Source organism: Lactuca virosa, chromosome 4 (genome assembly GCF_052849685.1).
Source record: "Lactuca virosa cultivar CGN04683 chromosome 4, Lactuca_virosa_CGN04683_v6, whole genome shotgun sequence".
In the NCBI taxonomy this organism is placed as follows: domain Eukaryota; kingdom Viridiplantae; phylum Streptophyta; class Magnoliopsida; order Asterales; family Asteraceae; genus Lactuca; species Lactuca virosa.
Window position 1 is genome coordinate 315,621,814 of NC_136429.1, and position 16,722 is coordinate 315,638,535.

The window sequence follows — 16,722 nt, forward strand, 5'->3', positions numbered from 1 at the left end:
CGAGCACTTTGATGGTATCTTTCCATCAAATCATGATACATTTCATAAGGATAGTAGTCCTCATAGGACTTCTGCAGCTCAGCAGTCATGGTTGCAATCATTAGACACGACACCTTTGTCGCATCCCTCTCATGAGTAGTATGTTCAACGATTTGTTCAGGAGTAGCAGTGGTGATATCAATCTCCTTAAGCTCTTTATCAAGGACATATTCGTTGTCCTCATAGCGAATAGCCATCCTGATGTTTCAAATCCAGTCATTGAAATTCGAGCCATCAAAAATGACCCTCCCACACAGATTCATTAGGGAGAAAGAGCCTGAAGAGATTGGGTTGGAAGCATTGTTTGGGATAGACATTTGTAAAAGAAGAAGAACAACGTTTAGGTTAGATGATTATCCTTAATATTACACCCAATATGAAATATTAAGGCTAGGACCCAACACAATATTCTACAATTACGAATAGGGATTCCGTAATCCAATTGTAAAATATTTGAAGGTATGTAAATGAAGATTTACCAATTTCCACCATGAAAAACGAAATAGATTAAGTTTTAATTGGATTTGAAATTCCTAGATATTTGAGATTCATTGAACTTTTCAATGGCATGTTTAAATCTCGATTGTGCCCTTCAAGTTTGTGACTGGGATGCCGAGGATCACAAACAATGAGTGAATAACCATGCAAATTAGCTTGGTACACCCAATGTTACAAATCACCTAATCAATGTGCCAGTTAACCACACACGCTCCATTGATCTATGATTAACACCAAGTTACCCTTTGCTACTCATTGTCAGTCCCAGATTAGTGTGCCGGTTAACCACACACGCTCCACTGATGACTTAACAAGGTGCAAAGTGTAATTTCATGGATTAGCACCATTTCACATTTTTCCTAAAGTAACTAAGATTAGGAATTTAATAAAAGTTTAGTTACTTTATATTTATCATTATACTTTTTAATGAAGGAGAATTAATGTCATATCCTACCTGTTCGGCTAACGACCCTCCACCAGTCAAGGAAGCGGTGGGTGAGAGTGGACACCCATTAAACTACCATTTTATAGGCACTAACCTTATACCCCCCTTATAGACTGGCTTCGTGAATGAGGCCTACTAACGGTAAGACCGACTTTATATTATGCATATATATATATATATATATATATATATATATATATATATATATATATATATATATATATATATATAAACTTATAATATTATAAAGTATAAGGGTTGAATTTTAACTTTTAAAACTCTAGGGTTTGGAATTAAAGTTTCATTTAATAAGACTTTGCAAATTCCAAAACTTGAGGGCAAGTTTTGAAACTTGTCAAAACTCTTCACATTCATAACTTATGAGTTTAATTGATTTTAATGTATGAGACCTTTCATTTTCCATAACTTGAGGACAAGTTATGGAGGTCATTAAAATACATTTAGATCATTTTTTCTAATAACAAAATTATCACATAACCTATGATCTAACTAAACTCATAATCAAGATAATTTCTAGTCAACAATTTGAAAGCAATTTTGTTTATCATATAAAAACAACAATTATTTTAAAACTTTGACAATTATCTTGTGGTTGGATGATTACAAGCACTACCATATCATAAAAAACATTTTCAATGATCCAAAACAGTTTATGGTAGTGTTCCTAATCCAAACTAGGCCAAGAAACTCGAAATTCTGCAAACAGGGCCTTCAACTCGTCGAGTGTATGAACTAACTCACCGAGTTGCCTTGTTTACTGAGTGGACTCGTCTAGTCTGTTCATGTACTCAGCGAGTTCATCAGTCAGTGGCTAAAATTTCGACTTTTCCAGCTTTGAAAAACTAGTAAGCATCAAATATAATAGAAAACAATCCTAGTCTCTGATACCACTGTTGGGTTTTGAGAACTATAACACTCCTATGGTGCACATGCAACCCTAAATGATTTGGATCTATGTTTTCTATAATTATACATGCATTTTCTTTTTCCAAAGCATTTTCCCTAACTAGCATATAATTGAAGCTATATAATATAAAACTTAGTTTGGATGCTTACCTCTTGAGTAGGGTAGAGTTCTTGACCTTTGAAAGCTTGAGCACCTCAAGTGTGATGCCTCTATTGGTTCACAAACATCAAAATGCAAGAGGAGATTTTAGGAGAATAATATGCTTGACTCCAAAGAGTGTGTAGCCGATTTTGGCTTATGGGGTCACTATTTTTAATGTGGCAAACACTAGGGTTACACTTTATAAACCCTAATGCTCCATGTCTTTTAACATTCTTATACTCCATGGGTTAACCTCCATGGACTATCCATGGATTATCTTATTGGTTTAGCCCAACCATATAGTCATGGACCATTAGCCCATATTACAAGAATCATTGATTTACATAATCAATCTCCATATATTTAATTAGTCTCTTTTGATCACAAAATTAATTCCAAATTCATTTTTGACCAATACTAATTAAATAGTATTAATATATTATACTTGTAATATATTAATAAATCACAAATAATCTTATTCTCAAAAATCCTTCCTATCAAATTGCACTGGTGAAGGCAACCCAAAAAGGGACCATGCTACAATCGGGTCAAGTACATACCAGTTATAGTTATGGGCTTAGACACCAAATCCAACAGTTACCCCTTGTCCACGCCGTGTTCCGCCAGCATCCAAACAGTCGGGTAAACTCCAGCCAACACGCTGTGTTGACTTGCAAACATGTCGTATTTGTCGAAGTTCCAACAGCTTAATACATTAAGCTGCTTCTTTCGATTCCAAGAGCTCCAAAGCTCAGATCTAGACCAAAATGTGATTTAGGAGGATAAAGTTTCCAACTTTATCCATTGTGACTACCCAAAAAGGGTCCAAAACCCAATCCATATGGCTTAATAATGCAAAGGCTTAACCAATAAGCACTTAATCCTTAAAGTCTGAAGTCCATCCTTTCCAGAAGTGATTCCAATACCAAAACTATCCCAAAGGTTGGTGCTTTATAGACATACATGTCCAATGCATGTATTACACCCAATTTAGGTTAAAATGGGGATTTATGATCCAATCTCTATGCATGGCATCAAAACTTGATTATAGTGCAGATCCAAGACACTACTAACTCATTTTGACATGGAGATTCATAAAGTTGCAACATTTATGAAGTCTAAATATTCCATCATTCAAGAACAAGAAACTAAAGGGACAAAACTCAAGATCTAACCACTTGATGATAAAAATTGAGTCTTGGACACTTACAAAGGTCCAGAAGAGTGCCAAACTGAAGAATGAGAGCTTGTTTGCTAGATATTTTCTTCTTTCTTCCACCTTCTTCCTTCTTTAGCTTCAAAAGGCCCCAAAATAGCTCAAAAATAGTGGAAGGTGACTAGGGTTTTTTGTCAGGGCTTGAGGGACTGATGGGGGATGAGGATGAACAAACCCTAGCCTCCACATTCCTTAAATAGGGAGCAAAAACCCGGAAGATTAGGGTTTTCATTCCAGTCGTCAACACGTCATGTTCAAAGAGCCAACTCACCGTGTTGACTTTAGTGAAAGTCGTGCTTCTTCTTATCTGGACACGCCGTGTTGGTTCCTCCAGCACGTCGTGTCCAATCCTCAAAAGGGGATTATTCCCAACAATTGTTCCTCAAGATTCCGGGTGTTACAGTAATTCAATCTCATATTCTGAATACACAAACTCAACAATTGTTCCTCAAGATTTCGGGTGTTATAGTAATTTATTATCTCTTTTAGTTTTGAGGTAAATACAGTAGATGATTTTGTGTATCACAGATTAAGTGGGGGTAAATTTATCTTTCTGGTTTTGGGCAGATATCTACGCAAACTAAGTTTGGATCATAAGAAAGTAGCCAAATGGATTTTAAGATACCTATATATAATAAAAGGCTATATGCTCAACTATAGGAAATCAGATGTTTTAGAGATCACTTTTATTAAGAATATGATTTTATTAGATGCCAAAATGGAATAGATTGCGGTACCACGCATAGGATATCCAAAGTTGTACCATGATGAGCCATTTCATGGAATAGATTTCGGTAGCTTCTTCCATAATGGCAACGTAATTTGAAGCATTGTCACAACTAGCAAATTTGGGTTATGTTCTCTATCCTTGTACAACAAAATTTCTTTGTGTAATCTTGTAACCCTACTTTTGGTATAAGTCAAACTTCAATGCTATACAAGCTTATACATCCAAAAATTGTGATTCAAGTCGAAACTTCCTCGTGTAAGCCCAAAACCTAACCCAATAAGCTATGTCCACTCAACTTTGGGCCTTAACCCAAGCTTTCTCGGTCCAAACCTCTTAATGGACCAAGACCTTCTTATTGGGCCCTAATGGGCGGTAGCCCTTCCAGTTGATCTTTTGGGCCGTAAAACCCTTATTGGGCCTTATTGGGCTGCAAGAATTTATTCTTAGATGCTAATGGGCCAAATACCTCTATTAGGTACTATTTTGGGCCAGAAAACCGCCATTGGGCTCTTTTTGGGCCAAAAGCCCTAATTGACCTTTATATAGGCCGAGAACCCATATTTGAGCCATTGTTGGGCCGAAAATCATTTTTAGGGCTCATCAAACCGAAAACCACTATTGGGCCCCTTTTTGGGCCGTAAACTTTTCCATTTAATCTCATTGGGCCGAAAACCCATATATGGGCGGTAATGGGTCGAAAATTCTTATTGGGCCCAATGTATTCTCGGTTGTCCTTCAAGCCCAAAAACCTTTTTCTCCCCTCTCCTTGGGCCGATCGGTTAGCCCATTTAATAATAATAAAAAAAAGAAATAGAGGTTAATGCATGTGTCACCTCACTTTTGCATGGCAAATAACCATGCATTTACCCCCCATGTAACTAAGACCCTCACATCAACTCTAGCTAAGGTCAACCCCTATCACCCCCTCTTCCCTTCATCGGCCGACCCCCCCCCCCCCTCTCATTCCATAATTCACTTTCAACTTTATTCTCCACTCATTTCCTCTCTAATCTTTAAGTGTTCCCTCCTTCTTTTCTCCAATGAATTCGTGAGTGCTAGTGTGTTTCAAGAAGTTTTCGTCAAGCATTGTACTCTTGGTAAGATCCTATCAAACTAAAGATGTTTTATTTACATATTATACTAAGATCATTCCTCATACCACTTTATTTTCATGATTTTGCTCTTAGAACTCCATAACTTCGAAAATCTCCTCAGGGAAACAAGCTAGAACCGAAATCCTTCTCCATTTTTCCTCTTCAAAACCAAAAAAGCCCCAAGGTGAGCTTCATACCCCTATTTTTCGAGTTTTCTTTCTTTTGGGGGAGGATACAAGTCTAGTCTTGTGAAAGATCTTTGTATATTTGCTTGCATGTGTATGTTTTACATGTTATGTGTGTTGAAATGTTGTGAAATCATGCTAAAAGTCCATGAACTCTAGATTTTTGGTTGAATCTCAAGTTGTTGGAACATAGTTAAGTTGATATGTTGCTAAAAATGAAAACTAGTTTCTAAATGAAAAAAAATGTTTTCACTTGATGCATGTTAAAAATCACAAGGATTACTCAAAGAATATGTTTAAACAAAGTTTGGTTATGAAAGCTTGGAAAATAATCAAATATGAATATTTTTGGTAAAAATGGGCCATTTGTAAACATTTTGGTAAAATGGGTTTTTATGGCAATTTTGGTGAAAATGGGTCTTATATATTTTAGTAAAAATGGGCCTTTTATGACAATTTGTGTAAAATGGACCTTATGCGACAATTTTAGTAAAAATTGGGCCTTTATTGACAATTTTAGTAAAATTGGGCATTTATTGACAATTTTAGTAAAATTGGGCCTTTATTGACAATTTTGGTAAAATTGGGCTATTTTTGACAACAATGGTAAAAATGGGCTATTTTTGACACTTATGGTAAAAATGGTTTATAATTTGTAGTTGGAAATATACACTAGTAACATTATTTATAACGTTAAATAATGGAATTCAATATTCGCGTAAATTCCGTTAAGGCTCTTGTGGGACACTCATTCACTCGTACCTACCTAGTGTACATCGTAAGTCATGTAGTTATAACCACAGTCTCCTAGAGGGAGAGCGGGATATTGTGTATAGATCTATACGGGGTTGACACCCCCACACCTGAGTTGTTCCTACAGCTAGACAGACCAATCTAGGGTGACAATTATCTTTAGAAACTGACGCCTGAAGAACGTCAAGACGGACGCTTTAGTCATATTAGTATGGTTGTAACGACTCACATAGAGAATAACAATAATCTTTTAAAAATTTACTCATAACATATACTCTACTCATTTTATAAGGTACAAAACTACGTGTCGTTTATTTCGCAAAGAATTTCACCACTCGGGTCTTAGGGTTTTAAGACCACAACTTTTCGTATAACAGAAAATATAGGATTTTCTGGGAATCACTCTCTATATACTTTCAAACAAGATAAACAAAGAATACACATGCAATTATACATGATTTGAAACGAGACTCACGAACTATTTTTACAAGAAAATATTGGATTTTCTGGAAGTTTACAAACTATTACAAAGTTTCTTACAAACATGCTTATGAACTCACCAACATTCTATGTTGATGCTTTTTCAAAACGACTTGTATTCTCAGGGACTCAGTAAGCAGGTTGGCAGCTAAGGAATTTGGATAATTGTTGTATTTTTGAATTATCATACATTATGTTATTTTGGATATATTTCGTAAACAAACACAAAGATGTAAACAATGCATGTTGATATCGTTAATGTATGGTGATGATGGTTGTTATGTTTCATTCATATTCAATTGTTATGATATTACAAGATGAAGTCACCCGCCCCCGGACGTTTCCGCCGTCCCGTTTCGGGGGTGTGACAAGCATGGAATATGGTTGCGGATATTTGTCACGAGGCTATACATTATTGGTATTGAAAGACCACTAAAGTTGTGATAATAAGTCATCAATTTTATATTCCAACAACAGAAGTTCTATTAAGTCAAAACATATTGACATCAAGTTTCCTTCTGTTAATATAATACTACAAAATGGAAATATATATAGCACATATGAACAAACTCCATGAAAGCGGGTCCGCTCATAAAGGGATTACCTCCGTAGGTCTTTCATGAGCATACTACACACGTTGGTGTGATATTTGGTTTTAGTGGGAATTTTATGGTGCTTTATGTCTTGTTTAAGAATATGTTTTTCTGGACAGAATTAAAAATTCGGTTAACTCCATTATTAGTTGCACTTATTTGAAGTTTGATCTCACTTCAATCTAAAGATGAACTCGTTGGAAATCTATTTAGATTTTAAAACCACACATCATGTTTAATCTATATCGTTAGTTATTTATGTATATGTGACCATTGATAGGTTTAGTTACTTAAATTGTAACGAAAACCGTTTTGATCCTATACTATTATGATTAGTGGACGAGATTGTTTAAGGGTACCAATATTATGATAACATTCATTAAAGCGCTTATACAGTTATACGTACATTTATATATTTGTGGTCTAGTGGGAGATTGTTAGATAATTATGGGACCACGTCATATATATGTAATGTTATCATTAAATCCAGGTAGTATGGTAAGAATATAAATTGTTGATGAACCGGTTTGCTGGGGGATTTAAAGATAGTTATTGAGATCAACTAGAAAACCAAACCCTAGTTTTTCAGATCTGAATATCATAATGAAATCAGGTATGTAATCATTTCTTTAATGTTTAAGTTTTCTTTTAATCAAATTCGAGATTAAAGATCCAAAGTTTATGCTTCCGCGTTTATACTTTGGTTATCAAAATATCCAACATATGCAGGTTAGGGATGTAAGATTATATGATTGTTACCGGCTCTATAAATAACTTAATAAAAAAAATTGCGTTTCTTATACACACACACACACACACACACACACACACACATATATATATATATATATATATATATATATATATATATATATATATATATATATATATATATATATATATATATATATATATATATAGGGTGGCGTTCAATAGAGAACCATAATTAACCAATGAACCAATCTTTTTTTCAACTTTTAGAACTTATTTTTTATCAAAAAAAAAACTAAAAATACAGAAATTCATAGCTTTTTATCCTTTTTCCAATGATATCAAATTCGAATTTTTTTTTATTTTACGTCAAATTCACAATGTGAATCTTTGAAAATTCACAATGTGAATCCGGATTCACACGGTGAATCCGAAAAATATTTTTCACATTCACAATGTTAATATATGAATGTAGATATTTTTAGATTTTTTTTTCGATAAAGAATAAGCTCTACAAATTGAAAAAAAAAAATTTGGTTCCTTGAAGAACCAATAATTATGGTTCTCTATTGAACTTTTCCCTATATATATATATATATATATATATATATATATATATATATATATATATATATATATATATATATATATATATATATATATATATATATATATATATATATATATATATATATATATATATATATATGCTTAGGTTATTCTATTCAAAGTAATTATTGTGTTATTGTATACATAAATGTGGGCCAATCAAATTTACTTATTTTAAGAAAGTGATTAATATACATTATTGAATTAAATATAATTGAAAATATCATCTTAATTAATTACAAGGGTAATTTAGTCAATTAATATAGATTTAATAAAGGAAAATTGCATTTTTAAAGGGATAATAGATTCTATTAATTTTAAAAATCCGATTTTACGAATTATAATTCTTTTAATTCGGACATTCTGACAGAATATGTTTATGAGTATATTCAAAAATAAAAATATTCTTGAACCATAAATAATAAAAATATTCTTGAACCTATTTCTTGATCATGAATTTAAAAACTTCGTGTAGATTAACAAATTCTTGAAGAATAAATTGAAGAATAAAAACAAAAAATACATTATTTCTTATAGAATACGTGTAACAATTGTTAAGAATTACATTTCTTGTTAAAGAATAAAACTAAAAAAACTTTCAAAACGGGAAAGAAAACATCAAAATCTAACAACGACTAATACATTCTAAAAGAATAAGGTGGTCCGTTTCAATTTTGTGGTCCGTTCTTCAAGCATCAACTTCTGTGATTCCAACAGAATTGGAATTCGTGATTCCATTCCAACAGAATTGGAATTCGTGATTCCATTCCAATAGAATTGGAATCTCACCAATACCCTTATGTGATTCCATTTCATTATGGTTTTCAGGACATTACTACACTCAAACCCAAAGGAAAAAGTGTTTCCTCTTCACAATAGATGTTGTCACACGGATTACAGTCACGAAATACAAGAACAATCTTGTTATTTCCCTTATGTACCCAACAAACCAACAAAAAAAAAAAGAGGGCAGTTTCCCATTCGTTTTCTTTCTTCTCCCATTCCTGTGAAAACAACAAACCCAATCAACTCTACAAACACCCATCGATTTTGTGTCAAAAGCAACCCCAAAATATCTAATTTTGTACAACTGAAATGGTGTTCCCTTTACCCTTTCTGAATTGAACTAAAGTGCACTCCTTTCTTCACTGCTAGCCTCAGACCACCCAAACACCAGCTGTTCCCTCTTGTTGTTCCTACTTCCTTCTTTCCTGTCAAACAATCAAACCCATAACCTGATAAAAATTAATAACTTATCACAAATTCCGATTTCAATCTTTGATCGATCTTGGTGTTTCTTGTACGATTCTGTGGTTAAATAACCTACTTGTTTCAATCGGTTTTGTTTGGGAACCAATTTTTATGAATCCTTGATCGTATGTGCTTTGACAAATTCTTTAAAGCGATTGGGTGTTTGGAAATTTCGACTACCAGTGATGAATAGATAAAGATCGGATGAACATAATTGGGTTGTGGTTTTATTGGACAAAACTGTAATGTTTGATCTCACTGGGTTTGGAAGAGTGATGTTGGGAACGATTGAAATCGGAATTTGATCTTAATCGACATGATTTGAGCAGATGTTCTTGGCAGTCAAGGGAAAAAGTCAAAATTGAATTTGTGAATCCTTTGGTACGAACTGTGTCACATGCGAATGGTTGGGGCTTGACCACCTGCGAATGGAATCGATCTCATCTGGGATGAACGACGGTCAAAATCAAAAAGTCAAATTTGTGAATGGATTCACTACCTGCGAACAACTTGGATTCAATATTGGATCTTGGGCTCACACTCGTTCTTCACCCACGAACGTTCGATGACTGTGGTTCGTAGCGAATATGTGCTTGGCTACCTGTTCTTCGGACCATTCGAACACCGGAGGTGCTCACCTCCTTACGACTCCTCCCTCCTCGCAAATCGAAAGACGAAGCGCACCTGCAAGCTTTTGGCTACCTTCATTCTCTGCTTCCGTTCCCCTCTTTCTTGCCCGATGAATCAGCCAGCCATAGAGCCGTTTTTATTCAACTTTCTGTGTTGTTCTTATTTTCCTAGCCGATGGCTTTCTTTCCCAGCCGATTGGTGATGAAGATTGATCAGATCAGTAGACCGTTTATAAAAGGGGGGAATTAGGTTAAAATCAACGTAACTAACAAAATTATAGGGAGTATATGTGGAAGTTATTTCTGAAATTACCTAGTTACCCTTATTGATTTATTTAATTATTGTTTTTTCTATTATTTTTTGATTGGTCCACAATCATGCATACAATAACACAATACTTACTTAAAACACCTGAATATATATATATATATATATATATATATATATATATATATATTGATCACATATACGTTATACCTAATACTAACAATACACTATCAAAATACGTTCATTTCACTACAAGACAAATCTGTAGATCATAAACCATCAATTCATACACGTACACGTGGACAGCCATGATCATCCCACTTGATGACCTCTAGTAGGTTCTTATCCTCACCGGCCGTCCACGTCTCCTGCATTATATGGTCCTACACATTATCACCCAACAATAACAAATTACTCAATTAAAATTCATCCCCCAATCAATCCTCAGACTTTTGGAAAATGTCATACCGCACCCTCATAAAATAAAAAATTTAAGGACGTGGGCCACGTTATCGCCTACAAGTATACAGTAAGCTACTCCATGCCCAATTAATTTAATCAATTTTACCACAAACTTTTGTATTAGACCCTGACCCTTCATCTACCCTTTCAGATACTGGTCCAGATTCATCTCTGAGTAAATAGATACACACATTTTCGAAAGGTTTTCTATACATACAACAGTCAGGTGAGTATCTTGTTTGTCTTTCCTATTTTTGGTTTTGCTTATTTGAAAAGACATGATGATTATGTTAATTTCCTTATTTGGTTGTGATTTAGTCCATGTTTGATGAATTTACGTTCTGGGTCTTGTTAGTTTTGTCTTTTTCAAAAAGAAATGGAACATGATTGTTGTTCTAAGTTGTGTGCTCTGTTTTTGATGATTTGAGGTTGCAATGGTAATTCATGAATAGGGCTTACATAATTTCAAATTTTGGCTGAGATTTTGCTCATTTCAAGTTTCAACGTGTGTCGACAATGGCGAACTTAAACAAATTTGTTACTGAAAACTGAAAAGGATTTTCTCTAAATTTGCTACATGTCATTGCTATCTGGTTATTTCGTAATCCAGCTTGATCTAAATCAATTTCTGTTTTATATTAGGAAATTGAGTTGGGATTTGATTTGGGATTTGATTGTATAATCATATCAAGTTTAGAGCATTCAGGGGAGAATTATGAACTTCAAAAACTTCGCAAATCAGCCAACGGATAGCAGAAATGGGAGCGGCCGGCCACCGGGGAACTTCCCGTTGGCGAGGCAAGGTTCCATCTATTCGTTGACCTTTGATGAGCTACAAAACACCATGGGAAGCATCGGAAAAGATTTTGGGTCAATGAACATGGATGAATTACTAAAAAACATCTGGAACGCTGAAGAAATGCAAACAACGGGATCTAACTCCGGCGCCACCGTTCAAGATCGCGGCGGAGCTGGTGGAGCAAATTTACAGAGACAAGGATCGTTAACACTCCCAAGAACATTAAGCCAAAAAACAGTCGATGAAGTTTGGAAAGATTTATCAAACAACGGATTCGGACACCCGAATTTACCCCAAAGGCAACAGACTCTCGGAGAGATGACTCTCGAGGAGTTTCTGGTTAAAGCCGGCGTTGTTCGGGAAGAAATTCAATTATCCGGTAAACCAAATGATAACGTGTTGTTCTCCGATTTAACAAATTCTCAAAATAACAACGGGTTTGGTGCTATCGGATTCCAACAGGCGGTAGGTGTAGGTCAGAATTCCGCCATTGATGATCCTCGTAGTAATCAAATTTCATTTCAGTCTGGAAATCAACAAATGAACGGCAATGGGGTTCGATCTATTTTACCTTACGGAGCTCCTCCCGTCGCTATTCCAAGAAACAATCATTTGGGTAGTCCTGTAATCAGGAATGGAGTCGTGGGTGTAGGTCTTTCCGATCCGATGATGAACAATAATAACACTTTAGTTTCGGCCGCCACTCTTCAAGGCGGGATGGCAGGGATGGGTGGTGGCGGTGGTGGTGGTGGTGGTGGGGTCACAGTTGCCACCGGGTCTCCGGCGCTTTCATCGGAGGGGTTAGCAAAGAGTAATGGTGATACGTCGTCTGTATCACCTGTTCCTTATGTTTTTAATGGAGTTTTCCGGGGAAGGAAAAGCGGTGCGGTTGAGAAAGTCGTTGAACGGAGACAGCGGCGGATGATCAAGAACCGAGAATCGGCTGCCAGATCTCGGGCTCGTAAGCAGGTGAATATTTTAATTTTTAATTTTTAATTTTAATATTTCTTCATTAATAGATTTAGTATATTTTTGTAGTTTTTTAAAAAATTATTATGGTTTAAAGCTTATAAAAACATAAAAAGGACAAAAAGATGGAGAGATTTAGGATACGAATCCGAGGTCATTAAATTCTTGTAAATCCATGGATTTGATGCATGAAAGATTGGTTATTTTATGCGGCAGAGTTGTAATTTGATAGATAGAGATATGCCTCGTGATGAACGATTGAGATGTTTCACACAAGGATGTCACTTCGCATCAGGTAACAAAAAGGCATATTTTAAGTTTTAAGGAACATAATAGATTAGGGAGTCTATAATCTTGAATTAGAACAAGCCACGTGTTACTTCGTTTTCATTAAAGGTCGTCTTAGATAATCAATGTTTAAAAACATTTAAGAGAAAAAAGTAATTACGACAAATTTGTAAAAAGGCTGGAACCAACGAAAAAATTGTGTACCTCATTTAATATATTGAAGATAGAAAGTAATGGTTTATTTGGATAAAACCGAATTGTCCAATTTGACAATTTGGATTGGACTATTTAGTTCGGATATTCGGATCTTTAGATTGGTTTTCAACAAAACCGAATTATTATTTTGGATTTCGGATTGGTTTTGGTTTATAAAATAAGAACCGAATAGTTTAAAAAAACCGAATAAACATTTATTATTTATTTATTTATAATATATATTTATAGTTATTTATTAATTTTGTAATTTATTTTTTCAAACATGTTCAAAACGTTTCATCCAATAAAAAAAACATTAATATGTATTTTCTCTCAAAAGTTTTCTATCTATAAAATATTTAACTATAATATATCTTCTTAGTAGTTTATAAATTTCAAATCACAACTAAATAATTTGTTTTCTCTTATTGTATAAAGTTAAGTAATATTATAAGGGAAATCTCTAGAAAAATCCTAAAATTTTACCCTAATTTACGAAAAAATCTCAAACTAAATTTTGTTTACGAAAAAGCATGAATTACCGGTAAAAATGGCGATTTGACCACCTTTTTTCGGTTTACCGGTTTTATTACTTACCTGTTTCACTAAAGTCTCATTATTTTACCCTAATTTGCGAATAAGTCCCAAAATAAAATTTACTGATGATTTGACCATTTTCTCTATATAATATACATTTTACCGGTTTCATTACTGACCCGGACGCCTAGTCATTAAATGAGATGATGAGATGGATATGTTGAGTTATATAATGCTATGTTTAGCATAAAACTTGATATCCTGATGAATTGTATATCTTTTTGGAACATAAAATGCATCCAACGAAGACTACAATAATTACATAAACTAACAACAACTGCGTTATTTTTTACGTTTATAAGAAATATCAAATTGTCTATCTAATCTTATGTAACCCAATATATCAATCTCATCAGACATCAACTCATTTTCTGCCCTTTTTTCTTGGAAACATACATTTTATTGGTTTCATTGCTGACGTAGATACATAATCATCAATGAGCCGATGAAATGTGTATCAAATTTTATAGTAAATGTGGCATTATATAACCCATCGTATTCATCTTATCAGCTAATTTAATGACTGAGTGTGTTTAAGTCAGCAATGAAACCGATAAAATGTATATTACATGAAGAAAATGGCCAAATCATCAGTAAATTTTATTTTGGGACTTATTCACAAATTAGGGTAAAATAATGGACTTTAGTGAAACATTTAAGTAATAAATCGGTAAACCAGAAAAAAGGAGTCAAATCGCCATTTTTACCGGTAATTCATGGTTTTTCGTAAACAAATTTTAGTTTGGGACTTTTTCGTAAATTAGGGTAAAATTTTAGAACTTTTCTGGAGATTTCTCATATTATAATTATATGTCGTTTTAAAATGTTTCGGTTTTTGAAAACCGAATTATAAAAATCGATCCAACCGAATTGTAATTGGATCGGATCAGATTGGATTTGAATTTAATTTGGACTATTTGGATCCATGTTTTGAAAACCGAAATCAATTTGGATTCACTTGATTGGATCAGATCAAACCGATTCATCTAAACGAACACCCCTAGTAATGGTAATGGTGGAGTTGTTGGAAGAATAATTTTTTTCATATATAGATTATTTATTTATTGATTTATTTATTTGCAATTGTAGGCATATACAATGGAACTTGAAGCAGAAGTATCGGAATTGAAACAGAAGAACCAAGAACTGAAACGGAAACAGGTTAAAGCATATCAGATTATACGAGTCATTATTTTTTTATTATTTTTTATAAATTACGACTTTGAATTCACATAACTCAAATCTTGCAGGCTGAGCTACTAGAAATGCAGAAAAATCAGGTATGCAAGAAAAAGTTTTACAAAACAATGGCATGCTAGTTTTCTTTTTCTATTTAGTCTTTATTATATTTAGCAAAGATAAATGCAACAAATATGAACATACTTTTTATTGATTTGATTATTGTTGCATTCTATATTTATTTATTTTTTTAATACAATGTTATATTATCAAAAAGTCTACTCACTTATAGCAATGTTATCCAAATATTTTACAGTTTTATTGTTGTAATTGGGTGACTTTTTCAAAATATAATGATCTAATAAGAAAAGAATTACAATATAATATAAGAGTAGTCATTTGTACACAATAATTTTTAGTCATACATAACAATTTATGCTTTAGATAGTTGTACTGTATAACTGTGTAAAGCACAATTTGTTATGTATGACTAAAAATTATTGCGTACGGATTATCACCCATAATATTATAAATAAGTGGATTTTTCAAAGGACAATATAGATAAAAGAAAGTTAAAAGTACAATGAATGGGAAAATATGATTTTATTACAAGTAAATAAAAGTATGATGCTATTTATTGCATTTAGCCCAGGTAATAATACTATTAAATTTGTTAAAATTGTTTAAAATTGTTTAAAATATATAGTACCATCGTTGTTTTCCCTAGATTGACCATGCATATAACAAGATCAAACAAAAATGTATAAATTTCAAATTATTTAATGAAAAATTTGTTATTATTTCAAATTCATTTGAAAAAAAAAATCTATATTAAATGTTTTGTAATGTTAGGAAAGCATGTGTTACATAACTTAAGAGAACACAGTTAGACATTCTCAAAAAACGGGAGGTTTTAAAAAACAAAGAGCTTAAAATAAAAGTATATATTTTAATAATATATCTATAATGTGTTGTCTTTTTCTCCTTCTCCTTTATTTCTTCATAACGTTTTTGGTAACTTGTAACAATAGAATATGAAAAATGAGGGTTTAAATTGTGGCTATATAGGTCTTTTACTTAATTTTGGTTAAATCTTAGAACAAATTAATAAAATTAGGCTAATTTTTTTTTCTCAAAAGACAGCGGTCACCTAATATAACATTAAATTGGTGTTGTTAATAGCAGGTTATGGAGATGATGAACATGCAACCAGGGACAAAACGACATCGTCTAAAAAAAACACTTTCTGGGCCATGGTAAATAGTGTTTATTTATGTACCCAATCATCAATTGGTGCATGTAAATAATAAATATATGTTTTCGTTAGGTAAAAAAGTCAGTTCCTTATACTACATGAAGTAGAGTAGTTAAAGTTATAACAGATAATATATTAATATATTAGGTAGTAGTGAAAAGATTGATTACACTGTGTGTAATCCATTTGTTTATTTTGTTAGGATGATGATTAGTTATGTAAAAGAGTGTGGCTATTTTGTTTTTTGCTTTTTGTTTTTTTAATGTCATTAGTTATGAAATTAATAAAGACAAAATTGTAAAAATAGTGCATGTGTATGCATTTTTTTGGGGTTTTAGTCCAATAACTTTCGGATTGGTGGTCATTTTGAAGTAGTTTACATGCAGTTTTGGTCCCTGTCCAAACTAC

At 33.2% G+C, this 16,722-nt stretch overlaps 1 protein-coding gene across 4 annotated transcripts; it reads left to right on the forward strand.

Annotated features, from left to right (window-relative positions):
- The first annotated feature begins 11,118 nt into the window (after positions 1-11,118).
- LOC145108503 (ABSCISIC ACID-INSENSITIVE 5-like protein 5) lies at positions 11,119-16,560 on the forward strand. 4 transcript variants are annotated; one of them, XR_013708313.1, is made up of 6 exons: positions 11,119-11,258; positions 11,675-12,800; positions 13,017-13,095; positions 14,970-15,041; positions 15,131-15,160; positions 16,242-16,560. XR_013708313.1 is itself a non-coding variant. In XM_079045538.1 (5 exons), exons 2-5 carry the CDS (start codon positions 11,748-11,750, stop codon positions 16,317-16,319), a joined length of 1,233 nt encoding a protein of 410 aa, XP_078901664.1. In that variant the 5' UTR covers positions 11,119-11,258; positions 11,675-11,747; the 3' UTR covers positions 16,320-16,560. The 4 variants fall into 4 exon arrangements, 2 of the variants coding, with proteins under 2 accessions (XP_078901664.1, XP_078901665.1); XR_013708312.1 differs by having other exon boundaries at positions 16,245-16,560; XM_079045538.1 differs by lacking the exon at positions 13,017-13,095.
- Positions 16,561-16,722: the final 162 nt, after the last annotated feature.

Coding starts and splice junctions, on each gene's coding strand:
- LOC145108503 (XM_079045538.1), top strand. CDS start 11,748: ATGAACTTCAAAAACTTCGCAAATCAGCCAACGGATAGCAGAAATGGG. Junction 12,801..14,969: donor GATCTCGGGCTCGTAAGCAG/GTGAATATTTTA, acceptor TTGCAATTGTAG/GCATATACAATGGAACTTGA. Junction 15,042..15,130: donor AAGAACTGAAACGGAAACAG/GTTAAAGCATAT, acceptor CAAATCTTGCAG/GCTGAGCTACTAGAAATGCA.